This window comes from Gallinula chloropus (genome assembly GCF_964237585.1).
Source record: "Gallinula chloropus genome assembly, chromosome: 4".
NCBI lineage: Eukaryota > Metazoa > Chordata > Aves > Gruiformes > Rallidae > Gallinula > Gallinula chloropus.
Window position 1 is genome coordinate 57,153,170 of NC_140088.1, and position 18,791 is coordinate 57,171,960.

General features: G+C 40.5%; 1 protein-coding gene across 1 annotated transcript in view; it reads left to right on the plus strand.

Annotated features, from left to right (window-relative positions):
- Positions 1-15,478, plus strand: part of NAA15 (N-alpha-acetyltransferase 15, NatA auxiliary subunit) — a 37,839-nt gene extending 22,361 nt beyond the window's left edge. Inside the window, exons 13-20 of the mRNA XM_084263570.1 lie at positions 1,883-2,011; positions 4,171-4,384; positions 5,525-5,718; positions 7,800-7,908; positions 8,475-8,573; positions 9,309-9,452; positions 10,477-10,574; positions 13,696-15,478. Of these exons, the coding sequence (XP_084119696.1) occupies positions 1,883-2,011; positions 4,171-4,384; positions 5,525-5,718; positions 7,800-7,908; positions 8,475-8,573; positions 9,309-9,452; positions 10,477-10,574; positions 13,696-13,896 (1,188 nt within the window). The 3' untranslated portion in view covers positions 13,897-15,478. The remainder of the gene's footprint in view (positions 1-1,882; positions 2,012-4,170; positions 4,385-5,524; positions 5,719-7,799; positions 7,909-8,474; positions 8,574-9,308; positions 9,453-10,476; positions 10,575-13,695) is intronic.
- The last annotated feature ends 3,313 nt before the right edge of the window (positions 15,479-18,791 follow it).

Here is an 18,791-nt window from a genome sequence, read left to right on the forward strand (position 1 = left end):
AAACTCTAAAGCTTGGATTTGATGGTTTTTACCAGGTAGGAAAAACACAGCATGTCTGTTTTAGAGATAAGTTCTCAGGAAAATATTTTTTCAAGTAGTCTTTGGGTTAATACTGATTCTGTAAGATCCTTGAAAGAGCTGATAAAGTTGCCCATGTCTGCTTTTCTTTTTTCTTTTATTTTCTAATGGCAGTAAGTAAGAAAGGCTTTTCTTGGATCAAAATTTCTGTGTGACTGCAAGGTGAAATGTCTTCCTTTTGCAAACAAGCTTTCACCCCTAAGGCCACATGTAGCAGTGATGAAGGGAAGCTGCGTATTGGTTTTTGGGGGGTTTTGGTTGTGTTTTTTCCCTGGCTGCTTACCCATGACTAGTTAGCTGGCAGCAAATGTGCATCATTCAGATTGCTTAATTTCATGCATCTTTTTTTCGTCCTGCAGTAACCAGTTTTGATAGGTTTGGTCTCACAGGTTAGGGGTTTTTTTTAAATTGACTTCTTTTGCTGCTGTTATTCCATAACTGAAAGTCCAAACAGCTCGATGTAGTCTTCCCAGAATATCTGTCAAACAATCGTTTTAGAATACTGGCAATACAATTTTTGTGCTGTCAGTGAGAGGGGGCAACAAGGTATTGGGACTACCTGTGGAAGTAGTCCTTTTTGGTTGTCCCTCTTTTGCAGGAGAAACTTGGGAGTAAAGTAGCTTGAATTAAGAGGAGGGTTATTAGAGAAGCTGAAGGATTTTTATGAATTGGAGGCTGTGTGCATATGAACACAGAGGGAGGGGAAATTGTTTTATGTAAGCATAGCATATATTTATGCTGAGTTTTTGATGCCAAACTGCTGTGAATCGAGGTTAATGACCTCTCTTCTCAATGCCTCCGGCAACTTTAAGATGATGTTGAAAAAGCAAGAATACCAGTTGCTTAAAACTGAACTGTTTAAACCATGTACTCTTTTTCAACTTATGTCTAGTACTCCGATACAGGCTTCTTAATTAAAAAGCAATAATTAAAGAAGACCTAAATTCAGCATAATGTAAAAGGAACTAACAATTTTTCTGATTTTTTTTTTTTTTTTTTGCTGCCTGCATGAGGCTGGTTTGAAGTCTGCATTTCTTCCCTTTACACCCTGCCTTTTGAACATTATGTGTCACTTTGGCTCTTTTATTCTTCAGTAGCCTGGTTTTTGCAAGAATGGAGTAGCCAGAATGGCTGCATCCACCCTGCACAGACATAAAGCTTGAAAGGCATATTATAGGTTGTGACATCCATGCAAGTGTCTATACATCCCAGATTTGAAAGACAACTGTGATCTCCTTTTTCGGAATCAGAAGGTGCCAAAGGGGCCAGTTTTGCTTTGCCACTGGTCTCTAGCACTGCTCATGTAATAACCTATTACTACAGTCAGTGACTATGCTTAGCTCATCAGGAGGTCTCCAGAAGGCACAGGAGGCAGTTTTAGTTTAAAAAGAAAATAAAATCCCTTGGGGTGCCATGCTGCATGCTAGAACTCTTCTGCCATTTTTCATCCTGCTGCAATGTGTTACTCATGCACACAGTATGAAAAGTAATGAATGAATGTGGGTTTTATTCTAAAGATGAGGAATTGTCATGATTAAATGGTCACTACCTGGCTTTTCCTTGTGTATTTCTGGCTCTTCCAGCAAGTGGAACATAGAGGAGTATGTTGGGGATTTTTTTATTAATGAACAAAGCAAGTCCATGGTAAATGTGGTGTTCCTGACTTTCAGGATGCCAGTTTTGAAATGTAGCATTATATTGATAGCCTCTTTAGTTGTGCTTTTTAATTAGAATGAGATAAGAGAAATGGCAGTTAACAAATTTAATTATACCTTTTTTTTTCCTATAATGTTTTTGCTTTTAGGAAGGAACCTCGGCAGTAGAGAACTTGAATGAAATGCAGTGCATGTGGTTTCAGACAGAGTGTGCACAAGCTTACAAAGCAATGAACAAATTTGGAGAAGCACTTAAGAAATGCCATGAAATTGAGAGAGTAGGTATCTAGTTAATCTGCCTAGGTTGGGAAATGCTAACTTAAGACTACTGTGATAATGTTGTTTCCTTTCTGAGCAGTAAGAGTGTACTTCAGGTAGCTTCTGGAGAGATTTTGTTTCATGCTAGCTATTGGCAAGTTGATTAAATTTACATTTCCTGCTAAAAATGCCGTTGGGAACTGTGTATTATAAAGATATTCTATAAAGTAATTTGAAGATCCAGGAAAGAAAAGAAAACTCTCGGAATAATCTTATTTTTTACATAAACACATGTTTTTGGGTACAAACAAAAAGTATGTGTACTTTAATTCCAAAAAAACCGAGGCTGAGCTGACAAGCCTGAAGGGAGAAGTGTTGGCTTGGTTATTGTTAAGCCACTCTTTTAGAGGGAGAAAATAAATGTAAAAAAACCCTATCAAAATAGTAAAGAGCTGCTCCTTGGGGAAAAAGATAAATTAAGATACAGTTTAAAAGTAGCTATTATAAATATACAGACTTCTTAAAGTAGAAATTATATCTAAAAAGAGGGAATTGATCTTAACACTGATGCTTTTCTGGAGAGGACACTAATCTGTGCAGTGTTCTCAGAACAAATCAACAAAGTGAATTGGCAGGACCATACTCTGTTTGCACAAATCCTTTAAATAAACTTCTGAAAAAGACATTTTAAAGAATTTGTGTGAGAAACTGCAAGTCTTATGGATTGTCTTGGATACCAGAAGAGCTTGTCATATGAAGAGCTGACTTAGGCCACCCTAAAAACACATATGAAAGGAATTAAGTCCCTAAGTTTATTTGTTGGCTTCATTGATTGAAGAGGGTAGTAATGGTCTAAATAAGACAAAGATGTTGTATTCAGAAACTATCAACAAAGTTTTGCAAGAAAAAGCAGTGCCTCAAGTATTTTTGAGGTGCCAGTTCTGCCTATGGCAATCTAGTTGATGAAATGGTGTTTTGTATTTCAGAAACACGTTCAATGTCATCCTTCATGCTGTAATGGATCTAAACTGTCTCAGAAAAAGGAAGCTGATCTCATGGATTTAATAGCTGGCTCATAGCTGGGAAAACAGTAGGAGCAAACAGTCAGCCTTTACAAGAACAGGACTTTATCATGGGGATTACAAAGGCGTGTCTCTAGGGTCTCCATTGTTCGATATATCCATAATCGCTCACAGAAAGGGTGTGAACAGTGCAAGGACAAAACTTGACCTGGCTCCATACTAAATGATAAAATGGCACATGAAATGTGATCTTCAATATTATAGTCAGTGAAGGAGGGAGATGAAGAATTCTTTGCCCATGCATAAGTAGCAGAAGGCCCCACATGAATTTACTGCTCTTCAGGAAAGAAATCTCAGAACTGTTGCAGACTGTTTCAAAACTCTGTCTCAGTGTGGAGCAGTAGTCAAAAGGACAGTGTTGGGAATTAAGGGACTAGAGAAGTAGTACTCTTTCTTCCATTATATAAATCTGTCATACTGTTTATATCTGATTGTCACACCTACTTAAAAATGTGCTAGTAAAATACATGCTATGAAGAGATTGCAATTAGCTTGCCATGCTTACTATTTTATCCTCAGCCTTGACAAGCAACAGCTGAGTTTAGGGTGAAGTCGTATGAGATCATTAAGTACATGGAGAAGTTGAAGAGGGAGTGACTTTTTACTGCTGCTCAAACAAAAGCAAGGGGGCATCAGGTGACAGTGAGGAAAGCAGATCTTGAACAAAAAGAAGTACTTTCCCACACCACAGGTGATATAAGTGTGGAATTCATTGCCACAGTATGTAATGGAAATCAAAATTAGACTTGACTGAAAAAAAATAGAGACGTTGATAGAGGAAAAATTCTTCAAGTGCTATTAAATACAACCAATGTAAAACCTTTATCCCTTAAACTGCAAATTGCCAGAGGGTAGTTACTGGTCAGAGGTTGTGAAGAGGATGAATTTTGTTTCGGACCCAAGATACTTCCTGATCTTTTCGCCATGACTTCATTTTTGTAGGGCTTTGCTAGCTCACACTTCTAAAACTTAGGGTGCGTTTGTCAAGCAGCAGGTGCTCAGTAAATTATTCCTTCGGGCAGAGTGTATTAAAAAAAGGCAAAGTTAGTATCTGATTGTTAATACTTGCTAAATAATGTTATCCTGTGTTGTGTTAGCATTTTGTAGAAATCACGGATGACCAGTTTGACTTTCACACTTACTGCATGAGGAAGATTACCCTTAGGTCTTATGTGGACTTGTTAAAACTAGAAGATGTACTTCGACAACATCCCTTCTACTTCAAAGCAGCACGAATTGCCATAGAGATATATTTGAAACTTCATGATAATCCCTTAACGGATGAAAATAAAGAACATGAGGCAGATACAGGTATTTAACCCTCAGGATTTATTAAATGTCACTGATTAGTGGATGTTTTATGAAGACCTAGCATTCTTTACAGCTGTGTACTCTAGTAGCCAAAAATGGTTTTGTCACAACTCAAAGTCGGCAAATTGTGCCTTGACATGCATGCTGAAAAGTCAGCTAAGATTTGTTTTTGTTCTGGTTATTATAAAACTGTGATGGATTTTGTTGGTACAGTTGTTAACACAAGCAAAATTTTACTTCAGAATATGAAATGTCCAAGAAAACAGAATTCTCATAATTGTTGGTCTCTGAGATAACACCAAAGTAGCTATGCTTGGTGGTAGCTCTTTCTAAGCATTTTATTAGTCCGCAAAAATTTGACTAGGTAACAACTTCAATTTTATAATTTCTTGCTTCTGATGTAAAAAATGTTTAAATCCATCAACTTCTGTGTTTCTTTTTTCCCCTCTCATCTCTGATTGGAGAGCAACTTAAGTGATTATGGCTTGGGGCATCTCAAATGGTATGAAGAGAGGCTATGGAATCCTTCAAAAGTTATTTGTCAAGCTTTAATATTTCTCATCAGTTAATTGGTGTGGCTTCAGGCTTAAGACGAGTAGAAGTGTGATGGAATTTCTTGTAGCCACTTTCTGATGTGTTAAATTAATTCTCCGTGCTGTGGTTGGAAGGAGGCGAGGATCTGGATCTGTGTAGGGCAGCATCATAGGCAAAGCCAGAACTGTCTAGTCCAAAATGTAACGGCTTCGCCTGATTTTTGTTACACCATTTAATTACAATGTTGAACATAACTTCTGTAATGCCTGAGGAATAAATCGGTGTGTATTGGTGTGCACTCCTACTCCTGGCACTGGATTTGCAGTCATGCAGAGTAATTACTTTGTCCCGCCTTCAGCATGTAACCCTGTCGTTCTAATTCCTGTTGCCCTGATTTCACAGAGGAATTTGTGAATTATGAAGCAGCATTGTAGACTGCAAAATAATCAATTCTAGACCAAATAGTAAATAAACTTTTACAAATGTGGCAGCAGCATTACTAGCTGGTAGGTAAGGTGTAAAAAAGATGATGGTATCTGACAGCTGATTGCGACTGCTAGTATTAGACATCAATGTTGTCTGGTTTTGCCCTTTGCGTGTGTACAGCAAATATGTCTGACAAGGAGCTAAAGAAGCTACGAAATAAGCAGAGAAGAGCGCAGAAGAAAGCACAGCTGGAGGAGGAGAAGAAGAATGCTGAGAAGGAGAAGCAACAGAGGAATCAGAAAAAGAAGAAAGATGATGACGATGAAGAAATTGGAGGACCGAAAGAAGAACTTATCCCTGAGAAATTGGCAAAGGTGCTTACTAATGTAATAATAAAGTCGTAGAAATTCCTAGAAAAGCTACAGTGAGCATGTATACAATTTGAAAGCCATTCAGAGAACTCATTTATCTTTTGTATGGCTTCTCTTCACAGGCAGCATTTTACAAAGAGTTCTTTTTCCAGCGATAGTTTGTTAGATACACTGTCAGTAATGTGATGAAATCACAGCTGTGATTGAAGTCATAGACGTTTGCTGCAGGTGGAATTATCTACATGTATGTTACACTAACTTGTTGATATACCCTATTTCTAGTTGATCAGATGGAAGCCTTTCTATTCTGTATGTAAGGTCATTTGCTCTTTCTCCCGTAACACTTCTGTATTTATTAAGTGTAGACAACCTGTGAAAGAAGACCTTCAAATATTTAATGCTTTAACAGCATTTGTTTGCATTTGTTTTGAAGGGGAGTTGGGAGGGGGAAGGATGAAGCAGCTGTTTTGAAATAGCAGTAGGCTAGACTGAGGTGGAGTTTGTGGTCTGGATGTGTAGAGAGATATTCAGGGGAGGTGGCCTGGAAGACTCTTCCTGTGCTAAAAGCTGTACATGCAAGGAGCAGGAAAACATTCAAAAAATGTGGGGAAAGGTAATGAAAAAGTACAGGCTGGAAAAATTAATTTCCAGTAATAGCAGTGTAGTATCCAAGGCACTGATAGGCTGTTTTTCACATTACATGTACAGTGAATGTTATTGGCTCCTGGGGAGATGATAGGTGAAAGCTTGAGACAGTGAAGGCTCTGTGGGCAGGAAGCAAGTGCCTTTAAAAACTGGCTGAGTCATTGAGGATTTTTGTCGTTACTCCCATTTGTTTAGCTCACTGGTCACAAGAAGCAGCACGCTAATTGCAGTGCTGGTCAAGATTGAAATGGTCGCAGTGGCAGGTCCTGAAACTGAGTTACACACTAGAGGAATATCATGGTGCAGTCCCCAAGACTATAGGGCACAGTTGCATTCCTTTGGCACGTCTTTCCTAATTATGTTCCAAACTTAGTATCAGAAGTGTGATAGAAGTGCTTCCAAATCCAGTTGGTTCCTAGTGTCAGAACACCATTTCTGACATAGCTGGTGTCTGGCAAAGGGTTTTCCTGAAACAGCTGACCCTGTACTTCTCTGCTGGATATGTAGCTTTGCCGTTAGAGTCATCGCTTTGAAATCTGACTTACTGTAGGTTCCAAATAGTTTAAGTGCACGGTTGTGACTGATGTATGCAAACTCATGACAGCATGTACAACTGGTGCACTTTTTTTTTTTTTATTTTAAGCTTCTGTAGTATAGGGTTAGCAGGAGCTCTATAAGGTGTCTCTCACTGTGCTTAACTTGGTTTTTTGCAGTGAAGTATATTGCTTCAGCATCACTACATTGCTACTGACAGGCAACGATTAAATTTCGTGCCTGATTCTTAGAGTAGCCTATATTCATAAAAACACAAATCTGAAGGATAACAAACAGGTCTTGTTCAAATCACCCCTTGCATCTAGATGCAAGAAATCTGTCTGTAAAGAATCCTGGCACAGAATTAATTTGTGTTAAAGCTGTCCTTTTACTGGATTATGCTAGCTAAGACCCGAAGGCCACAGTCAGTGTCTTGTTACCTTGAGCTTGCTGTTAGTATCTTGGCTGGGAATATCACCATGACCTGGCAGCTTTTGGGAACGACTCTGAAGCTCACGTGAACAGACAGACTGTCATGACTTAAAGTAGTTGCTTACCAAGGTCCCGGGGCTGTGTGTGCAGATCAGCACACAGACACATACTGCCCGTAACAATTCAGCTGTAGTTGTGTTTACCACTATGGTGCCACAGAAGGCAAAGACTTGTATCTGTAGGAAAATGTGAGTTGTAATCGTCACAAAGCAGTTTTAAAGGCTTGACAGTCTGCAATGAGACACTTAAAATTGAGGGAAGATGCAAAGCTTGTAACATAAAAGGTTCTGAGCATCTTACACATTGCCTTATGAGAGGAACTCTGATGCGACTCAGAAACAGCTAATTCTGTTGTAGAGTTATTGGGTTCAAACTTCATGACTTACCTGTGTGCCATTTCCTTGAATCTGTAGGTTGAAGCACCTTTGGAAGAAGCCATTAAATTTTTAACCCCCCTGAAGAATTTAGTGAAGAACAAAATAGAGACACATCTTTTTGCCTTTGAGATTTATTTTCGAAAAGGTAGGTGAACTCATGAAAGCCATTTTCAGTTCATAAAAACGTGTATTAGAATTCATGCAAAAATTGATGAGAGAGGAGGAGGCAGTCCTTGCTGAGACACACAACATTGCATTGCACAACAACCCATCCAGGAGCTGCCTGTGAAAAAACAATGTCTGAACGTTTGATAATTATCTGCTTTCTTGGCTGTGCTGAAATAATGAGGATGTAGTTCGTCCTCCCAGCTTGCATTTGCCCCAGTTCTTTGTATCAACAGTATGCAGAACTACACCCTAAAGAATTGGTGTGCAGTTGCTAATGAGAACAGGTCTTTTGAAACACTCTTGAAGTCTTCTGCCAGTGAAATATTACGCTTTCAGAACTACTTATGTTCACATTTACTTACCCGTTTAACGGGATTAAGTCACTGGTTAAAGAAAAGCGTGTTAGAAAAACCAGCTATTGCTCCACACTCGGCTTTCATTTCTTCCCATCATTCCAATTTCAAACACTTAATACTCCTGCAACATAATGCCCTGAGCTCCAGTCATAGGGTTTTCACCATTTTCCGATGCTTTCTTTTCCAGAGAAGTTCCTTCTGATGCTTCAGTCTGTGAAGAGAGCCTTTGCTATTGACTCTAGTCATCCTTGGCTTCACGAGTGTATGATTCATCTCTTCAGCAGTGGTACGTAGCTGTTTGATATGACTTCATCCATACCTGCTTCTAAATGGTGTCTAACCCACATACAGTCATTGATCTTGAGTTTAGCTTTATCTTTTTTAACTGTTAGCACAATTAATTCAACATAGTTTAATGCACATATTAGTAAGCTTTATGAACAACTGATTCATGCTAAAATTAAGTATGTTTGTTACGACTACACCAGGATTTAGAAGTTACTCCAACAAATATTAGTAAGTCTTTTTAAGACTGTGAGTAGTACAGTGAATCCCTGAAAGAGTGAGTGAAGAAATAGGAGCTGCAGAGTGAGGAATTTGGCGTTTCTATCTACAGCCTGTGTCAGCCTGCGAGGAGAGGGCTTAAAATTAGGTCCTTTTTTTTAGAAGGTTGGAAGGATTCTCTGCCTTCCATTGCCCCAAAGGGGCACCCTTCCTTTTGATAACTACAGACTCGATACGTTTAAGGAAAGGCTTGTATGACCTCAATCTTTGAGCCTAATAAATTTTAATCAGTAGGGGAGAGAGTGTATTGAGGTAAAAGGCTTTGGCTTTTTGTTAGCATGAGAAAGCTTTTTCCAGCCAGATCCAGTTATTTACCTTTCTGAATTTCATACGTATTCCTTCAAGATTTTTTCCCCAATTACATTAATAATGTAAATGTGAGAAGTAAATGCATGAAGTAGATTGTACTGTGATTACTCGTGCTGACCTCTGTTAACCTTTTCTTCCAATTCAATAGTGTCTGAAAGTAAGGATCTGCCTGATGCGGTTAGAACAGTGTTAAACCAAGAAATGAATCGGCTTTTTGGAGCGACTAATCCAAAGAACTTCAATGAAGCTTTCCTTAAAAAGAACTATGACTCACTACCACATAGGTTATCAGGTATTTCGCCTTTATCCTTTCCCTGCTTCTGTATCTTCTGTACTTATCAAGCAGTGGCACCTCAGTATCGGCACGAGTGATGTAAGAACCACTTTTTCCATCAGGAATGTTTTTCTTTTCTTGCGGTTTTTGAGACAACACGAGCACCAGGTTGTCCAGGGTTTTTAATTTTTTTCTATATGCTGCTAAAACACAAATTTTGGGACCCCTCTGCCCTGTTTTCTGATGCATGATGGATGGGTCATAAGACTTTAACTGTTTTTAGTGCATCAGTGAAATAGTTCATACATATTGCCAAGTTGCACAGGTTTTTTTGATATATGTGTTTCAAGAGGCTGACTGCCAAGAGAAGTGTGCTGAGTGCTCAGCAAGCCAGGTAATGCCCAGAGCTATTGGTGTGCCTCCCAAGAGGAGCTTAGGTGGTGCTGGTTATCAGTTACAAAAGTCGATCCATCAGTAGTGATCCCATAGTGCAGTGGGTACCACGTGGGAAGTGGGTTGTGAGGCATCTAGGGGAGCAGCATTACTGTTGTGGCTCAGTCTGGGCTCAGACCTGGCCAGAAAAAGCAGTCAGCTTACTCTTGCATCTTCTCTGGCATCAAGTCCCTTCAGCTACATCTGTGCCCTGGGACTCGGAGCTGGCCTTGACAGCATATTCTAACAAGAGCTGCATGTGCACATCTCCTCTGCGCCCCGGTTTCTGTGTGAAGGAGATGTGGGCAGTGGTGCCAGAGGGAACTGTGGTGTGCCTCACTGCCTGGGATTCCATGCTATGCTACAGAATGCTCCTACCCTACAGTGTGGACAGTGCCTGTATGGTTCAGTGCCTCGCATAGCATTGAATTGCCCTAAAGCAACTCTTCTACTTGCTCGGGCGTTGAGCTTCAGTGCTCCAAGTGCTCCTGTTTTGAACTGCTGATGTAGTCTCAAGTATCCTATGTTAGCCATGTGATCTCTGTTTTATGTTTGTGTAAAACTGTTTTGGTCATCCACTGGGTGATAAGGCTTGTTTTTTCTCCCACAGCTGCCAAAATGATGTACTATTTAGATCCTTCAAGTCAGAAAAGGGCAGTGGAGCTGGCAATGACCCTGGATGAATCCCTCATTAACAGAAATCTTCAGGTAACAGATACTTATAAGTTCTAAGTAACTTCTAGTATATCCATGGAAGCTTTAGGCAAATGATGGAGGTAAGAGGAAGCTGAAACAGTAGCTGTGCCTTATGATAGGGAGGTTGGATTGTTGTGTGAGAAAAAGGGATATCAGGTTCATCTGAACTGAAATGTTTAATGTCTTTTGTTGCATGTTTAACTTGTCTTTGTCATAATATGAAAACAGTTAGCTGGCAGCAGAAATTACGTTATTGCCACAGGTATTGTGAAAGCTGATTCAACACAAGAGAATTCACATGGCAAAGATGCTGATGCTTCCCAGTAAGAAACTACTGTAGTCTCTCTGAGCTTTAGCTGATACACAGGTGACTGCTCACAAGAAAAATACCAATCTAGGATTGATTCAAACTCCATGGAAACTTTCTGTATTCATCCTTCTCCAAGCTGTGTGGATTATCTTAGCTTTAACAAAAGGTGCACGTGCACATTTTGGCCGTGGCACGTAGCTAAGTAAAAGACCCACCAAATTTTGAAATTCTGCTCCATTCTGGTAGTCACAGAATAATCTCCTGATGCCACTGCCACCCAGGCCCTTTCTCTGTTCCCTCTCTCCCATCCATCTGGGAAGACTATCAGTTCTGAGTTGTGATTCCAAGCTTTCGAGAGAAGGCAAACTGGAGGGGGAGGGTGTAGTAGCTTCAAATGTTTCTTATAAAGAAGTAATAAAAGTATTTTGGAGTTTATTTTCTTCCTATGACCACATGCTGACAGCACAAAGCAAAGAAGAAATAAAATGTCCTTTATTTCTAGTCTTTTATAAACTCTTTCCGTATCCCAGTCCAACAGTTCCCTTTGGCATCGCTGTGAGAGTGTCCAGGACATTTAATTAAGTGTTAGAGAGATTCCTTGGCAGGCTGTGCAAACTTCAGGACGTTTTGTTACTCTCAGTTCCCTGGCACTTCACTTCTTACTGGGCTTTTTATGTCTGCAGACTCAATTATTTTTTCTTATCTATTGCAAGTGAAAGTTGGTTAATTTTCTTCAAAAAATTTTCTTTCATGAGCAAAAAAATCCCGAAAACCTTCCCTTTGGGAATACACTGGGTTCAACAGAAATTTAATTGGGAAGGATTTTCAGTTCGCAGTATTTTTGTATGAAACAAGGGCAGGGGGAGAAGACCAGAACAGACTATTTGCCACAATTTATAAGCTTGCTTAGGATGTCACAGGTTCAGATCGTCTCTAGCTGATCTGGTTATGGGACACAAGTTTTGTTTGTGTTACTGTTCAGGTGATCTGAAAGAGCTGGAGCTGGAGTATCCGATTCGTAAGGCAGACATTGAATTGCCTTGTAGCTGTGGGTCTCGTGGGAGGGTGAGATTCTGGGAAATCGGACTGGGTAAAGGTGAAAATGTAACCAGAAATGGCTGGTGGTTTCAGAGGTGTTATCTTGGTAGGACCACAAGAAGCCTTTGCTAGCTCAGCAGTGCAGAACGAGATAGGCAGCGTGGTGGTGCAACAGAGGAAGTTCACTCAAAGCCTTCTTGGTGCCAGCACAGAGAGTTGGAGTTCTGCTGAACTCATCGGTGGGGATTTGAAAGTACCCTGAAAAATGAGAATCTGAAGGAGCCCCCCAGCATTCATTGAAAGGCATTCTTGTGTGCAAAGAGATCAGAATTTATTGCATTTCATTTTAGTAAAGACTGGCTGTCTCGGGGCACGTCGCAGGCGTTAATCTAGATATATTTGAGCTTCTGTGGATGCTGGTGTTGCGAAGAGGTGATGTGAGGGTTGTGGAAGAGAACTTTGTAACCCCTGTAGCAGGAGGACAGAGCAGTTAATCTCAATACACAGAACAAATAAAAGCTACAGTAAATGTCAGAGGAGTAGAAAAAGACTAGCTCACCTATCCTAATGCTTACATACACAACGTGGAGGGATGTTAAATGCTGCCGGGCTTTAGCTCAGCTCAGTAGGTGTCTGGAATGCCAGTTTAAAAAAAAAAAAAAACAACCCCACAACACAACAGGAAACCACCTTTCTCTCTTCTAAACCATGAACAGAAGTGGATATGAAACTGCAGATGCATCTGAAGGATGTGCTAGTATCTTGAGTGATTTGATTTGTTAGTTGCAGACACACCTCAGTAAGTCCCAAATCCTGAAATGTAAATGGTTTGCTTTTCCTACTGGAAATGTTCTCGTGTCTGATTGCAGTTACTCAGCTGTTGCTACTTTTACATTCTAATTATATTCCACAATTCTTCTAACTGTATCTGAAAGCATGTTCACAAAAGTCATTATCAGAGAATTGCCAGGATATACTCTGGATCCGTTGTTTTATTTGCAGACGCTAAAATTCAGATGGATGTTTTGTGGCATTGGAATGTTCAGTGTGTCCCAAGATTGGGGGGAGGGGGCACGACGAACCCAAAAACTACATTTGATTGCGAGTAAACCTGCTTCTCGGTTGTCAACCAGTAAGAATCAAATTTCAGCCTTGAGAAAAGAAGACTAAGAGGAGATTTGATCAGTGTTTATAAATATCTGAAGTGTGGGACACGGGGAAAGGGCCAGCCTCTTTTCAGTTGTCTGTGGAGACAGGATAAAGGACAATGGCCTCAGGTTGGAGCACAAGAAGTTCCACACCAATATGGGGAAGAACTTTCACACAGTGAGGGTGACATAGCCCTGGGACAGGCTGCCCAGGGGGCTTGTGGAGTCTCCTTCTCTGGAGATACTGAAGACCCGTCTGGATGCCTATCTGTGCAACCTGTCCTAGGGAACCTGCTTTGGAAGGGGGCTTGGACCCGATGATCTCTTGAGGTCCCTTCCAACCCCTACAGTTCTGTGATTCTGTGAAATATGTTTTAGGATAACAAGGAACATGTATCTTAATTTTCAGTCAAAATTTGTAGCTGTTTTTTAAATCCCGTTTTTAAACGGCATTATTCTGAGTCGGACTACATGGTATTTCATGCTGTGCCTAGCTAAGAAAAAGGAACTTGTTATTGATAGGAACCTGGAAATAATACTTGGAGTTTTTTGTCGTAGTATTGTGTTTGTTGTGTGTGTGTGTTGAGATGAATGTTTAAGAAACCATAACACTTCTTTTATTTTTCCCTTTAATTAGACTTGTATGGAGGTATTAGAAGCTTTATGTGACGGTAGCCTTGGAGACTGTAAAGAAGCATCTGAAACTTACAGAGCAAATTGTCATAAGCTTTTCCCTTATGCTTTGGCTTTCATGCCCCCTGGATATGAAGAGGATATGAAGATCACAGTTAATGGAGATAGTTCTGCAGAACCTGAAGAACTGGCCAATGAAATATGAACAACTTTATTGGAAAAAAATGACATTGGACCATATCTGGTGTATAATATTTTTGTCACGCACCTGCTGAATTGTTCTAACTTACACAGAGAACAGAAGGAAAAAAAATAAAATGTTGCCTTCAAATAGTTTTACTTTTTTTTTTATCCTGCTGACAAAGTATATATATAAAATATCTAACATATTACTGGATAGAGGTGGTTCAGTTTCTTAAAAATTAAAAGCTGCTAAAATTGAAGAGAAAAAAAAAAACAACCCTTCTCCTTACCTACCTACCCATGTTTTTAAACTAATTTATATGGAATCTGGAGGGGTAAAGCCCTCGGAGCAGGTGTGTGGCAGAAATATTACTTTAAATTTGTCTTGTGAGATTACTGTTATCTCAGACAGCAGAAATGCTGTTTTAGCACTGGATTCTTTCACTGAGCACAAAGAGTTGTTGGGGCTTTAGCATCTGACTGATTTTGATACGGGGATGATTCTGTCCGTAGGAAGTATGCAATGTGAATCAGAATATACAGAGAAACCCGCAACGTACCCGCCGCGTTGCGGATGCTGGGACATACGAATAATCAAGCAAAATTAAGAAACATAGTGTGTTCAATAAGCTTGTTGTGTCTCTGAAATTCACTGTACACGATCAGTTCGGTGTTCTTGCACCACAGTTTTTAACTGAAGGAACCAGTTACAGCTCTGTCTCTCTTTGAATTAACTTGGGGGGGGTGGGGAGAATCAATGTCGCCGTTCTTGAGATGAGCCTATCAGCATTAGGTTGGCCAAACTTTTTAAAACTGTAATGCAAGAACCAAATAAAATTATGCACTGTGATGTGGCACCAACTAATTAGAAAGATAGCATGCATTTTTCACACCGAGTGAAAACAAAATGAGAACATACTATGGCTTGAAGTTGCAAAGAGGAGAACTCCTGACTACCATTTTGACTGATCAAGAGACTAATAGTTTAAAACCTCAGCAGGCCTTGTTCACGTTATGCAGAAAAAAAAAAAGTGCTGCAGTTTAGATACCTCTGGAACTTTTCCACAGTGTCACAGGTTTGTAATACTTGAAGCCCTACATTTCTAAGAATATATTTCTTGCTCAGTTGTTTCAGGCAAGCCCAAGACTTTGTAACTTTTAAGGGGCCCAAGATTTTTTTTCAATAACAGACCAGCTTCTTATTCCTGCAGTTACAGATGTAATTTCCTTTGTCAAACATAAGGTACCAAATATAATGCAATAAAACGTTTTGAAAAACAATTGTGTGAATATTTAAACCAATCTCTGTTGTACTTTGAAAACGAATGGGTTTGCTCGAGCGCAGCTCAGGGTTGGCTTACTGTGCTGTCCAGTTATGCTAATGATGTCACTGCTGACGGGTGGTTGTCGAGTATAAAGTGCAAATGCATTATATGTAAATACTGAATGTCTGGGAAGTCCTATATCACAGAATGCATTACTACTTGGCTTTTAAGTTCCGCGGATGTTACGCTGAATTTTACTTTCTGCGTCAAGCTTCAGTCTCCAAGTCTACTTACCGTGTTAATACTATAGATAAGTGCTCAAATGTTTGGTTTTTTTATAGGCTCATCATATAAAGCAGAGCAGAAAATAAACTACAGCTTATAAAGTGAGTGCCTTCTTTGCTGCAGGAGTTCAGTTGCAGAGTATCTGTTGCGTGGATACACGGCCTGCCTTTTCCACGTCACGGAAATCGGTGATTGACACGTACAGTTAAGAAATCCAGGAAGACTTGCTGGGGTTTGCAGTTTTCTAGCTGTCAGAAGAGCAGGTGTTTTTGTTCCTTGTTTATTCAGCACCACTTTCTTTTCATGGTTAGGCTATCGTTGTGTATGTTTGCGATGTAGTTCATGTCAAAATATAAGTTGTATTGCTATATTCGTGTATTTAATCTGCTGGGCTTTTAGGGACTAGGGGTACCTATAGAGCCTTTCATTGACTCTGGTATTTACGTCTAGATCTCAATCTTTTCTGCAGCCTGAGATACTTGGACTGCATGCCTTCTGCAACTACTGGAGATGGTTCAATCTTGCCTACACAAGCTATGAGCTTTTGGCCTTGCCTCTGAGTATTGCTGCCGTTTTCTTGGCTTCTGATGCTTAGCTGGAGGCAGTCGAGTGCTCACTCTTTTTAACAGATTGTGAATTTCATCAAGCAGTTTTTACTTTTTTCCCCTCCAAATTCTGTTTTTTGGGTGCTGCCTATAAATGGGATTATTTCCTTTTTCACCGCCTGTTTTTGCATTGAAATAGATTGAAACTAAAAGCAAGTTACTTGTTATCTTCCATTATGCAAGTGAGAGGCTATTTCTGTGGGCCTTCCAGAAACCTCCATCCACACATCTATGGTGATTTCCCCAAAGACATAACCTTGCTGAAAGGCATCTGTAGTGCTTCAGAGACGATGCTTTCAGATTGAAGAGGTTCCTTCATCCCCTTCCAGAAGACTGCAGTCCCAGGAAATGAACTTAAGGCTTCACCTGAAGAAGATGGTTCTTTAATTGGCAAAGGAAGTGCTAGTCCTTTGCCTTCACATCTCTCCCATTAGATGCAGTGCTAACTTCTGAGGAAGAGCTGTTAAGAGATGGAAGTGAAATTACAATCCAGTGCAAGGACTCTTGTGAATCAGTACGCAACAAGCCATGCTACACTGGAAACTTTCCTTTGCATGCTGAGATCCAAAATTGTAATTGTTGGCACTTGGCTGCCAGTGCAGGTGAGCAGGGATTGCAGTTGTGGTCAGAGGGACCTGGAATGTCAGCCTACGTGACATGGTTTGTTTCGATTCTTCACGAGTTTCAATGGAGAAAGATGTTCTCGCCATCGGCGCCGCTGGTGGTGACAGGCCCTGGGTGTCTCTGTGGGGGGAACATTCAAACAACAAATCTTCCCTAGGTAGAGACTGTAGATGGTGCAAGTGCACACTGCATGAAGCAATGCCAGAGTCAGAAGTGGGCAGAAATTGTAAGTGATTGGAAGTGCTTGGTTGCCCCAAGGTGAGGTTACTCACTCAATGCTTCTTCCAGTTGGAGACCAGAGTGTTCAGACATGTGTGAACAAACTGGTAAAATAGTCTCAAAAAGACCCATTCACTAGCTCGTTTCTTTGCATCATAAATGCCTTAAAAGTCTCTGTATTCTACAGTTACCTAGTTTTCAGTAGAGGTCTTAATAATTCCGTGTACATAGGGGAGGAATCGAGTGTGGTGTTGTCAGCCAGAATACAGAATGAAGTCTGTTGCCCAGTGTTTCACCTAGCACAGGGAGAAAAGGCCGAGTTCCCCAGGGAGCTCTCTAGGGCTCGATGAGATACATATTATTAGCTGATTAAGTCTTCCTCTGGTGTTTGCTTTGTTTTTCCAGATCCGGAGGTGCTCCAGTAGACCCTGGAAGTTGGTGTAGCACCTGACTCTTCAGTCAGACTGAATTGTCATTGTCAGAGAGCAGGGTGAGATCAGGCCTGAGAAACCAGAGGTGCAGGCATTTCAGTATCACATGAGCAAGTTCAGATAGGACGACTTGAGCTCTAACACGATGCCTCTGGGGGTTCGAGCAGCGGTGCCGTCCTCCCCGCAGCACTGGCTTCCTGTCGCGCTTTGCCCGTGTGCCACTGATGCCAACAAAACACTTGGCAGAACAATCCAGCTCAACATACCAGAAGTAAAATGGTTTCCCTTTTCCCTTTCCACGATCAGTTGTACGTGTTCCGTGCTGGCTAGCTTTGAGATCCTTCCCTTGCCTTTCTCCCTGGGAAAGTTTGCTCTGAAGGTGCAGTTTGCATTAAGTGCTAATGTAAAATAGCTTGAACTATGTGGAAGTAGGAGTTTACCCTTGCCTGGTAACGTGCTGCTTTGGGCTCCTGTGGAGGAAAGTGCTGCAAGTGTGGTATGATTAAACAGCCCTGTCAGTCAGAAATCAGGCTGCCTGTAAGCTCATTAATGAAAATTATAAAGTTCCAGATGGGGGGAAAAAGGTTGCTGAGCTTGGGGAGAGATTTGCTTCTGGGAGCGTTCTGGCTATGAACAGTTGTTGGATGTTACAGGGAGTAAAGGGTGTATGCTCTTGCAAGACTCACGGTCGTGTCATCATGATTGTATTTCCTAGAAATCAAAGCTGCAGTCTCCAAACCCCAGTTTTAATGCCTCTTCCAGGCAGAGACTCCTCTTCCCCAGAGCCAGTGGTGAGACGGGCAAGGAGCAGCTGATAGAGCAGCTCCGTGAAAGGAGACTGGAGTGAGTTGCTGGGAGGTGGCATAGTAGGAATTCCATTTTAGATTAAGTATAAAATAGCTTTTTTACTACTAGAAAGATTACTGAAGCTGTAAATATTGTAAATGCAGCCTTCCCATGCCAAGGAAGCTGTAAACGTGTATTACTTCTAGAGTGGTACAAGCAAATAGTAGTACGTTCACAAAGATTCTAGCTTTGTATGTTGGTCTTCAAGTAAATCGTGGCAGAAATCTGAGGACAAAGGTTGTCCAGTTTACAAGGGACCATATCAAAGGGTTTGTAAGACTATTGAGAGAAATATGACTAGAAAACCCAAAGCATCTTAGAAAAGCTTTCCTAAGATGTTTGTTGTTTTAATTGAAAATGTAGTATCTGCTAACGGTTAACGACAAAAGACAAAAAGTACTTCTCCAAGGTATTTCTGCCTGGCACTGCCCATTCAATATCTACCTCTACTAGTCCTAGTCTAGTTCAGCTACTGCATAATTTTAGCCATTTAGCATAGAACATAACGGAAAAAAGTGTCATTTACCTGGTTGGTGAACAAATGTATGACGATGGGTAACGTTTAGTTTTAAACTGTAACGCAATAAACCACAAACTTAGTGAAAGTCCTGTTGTTGGTTCGGTGCAGCAGCATAATTTATT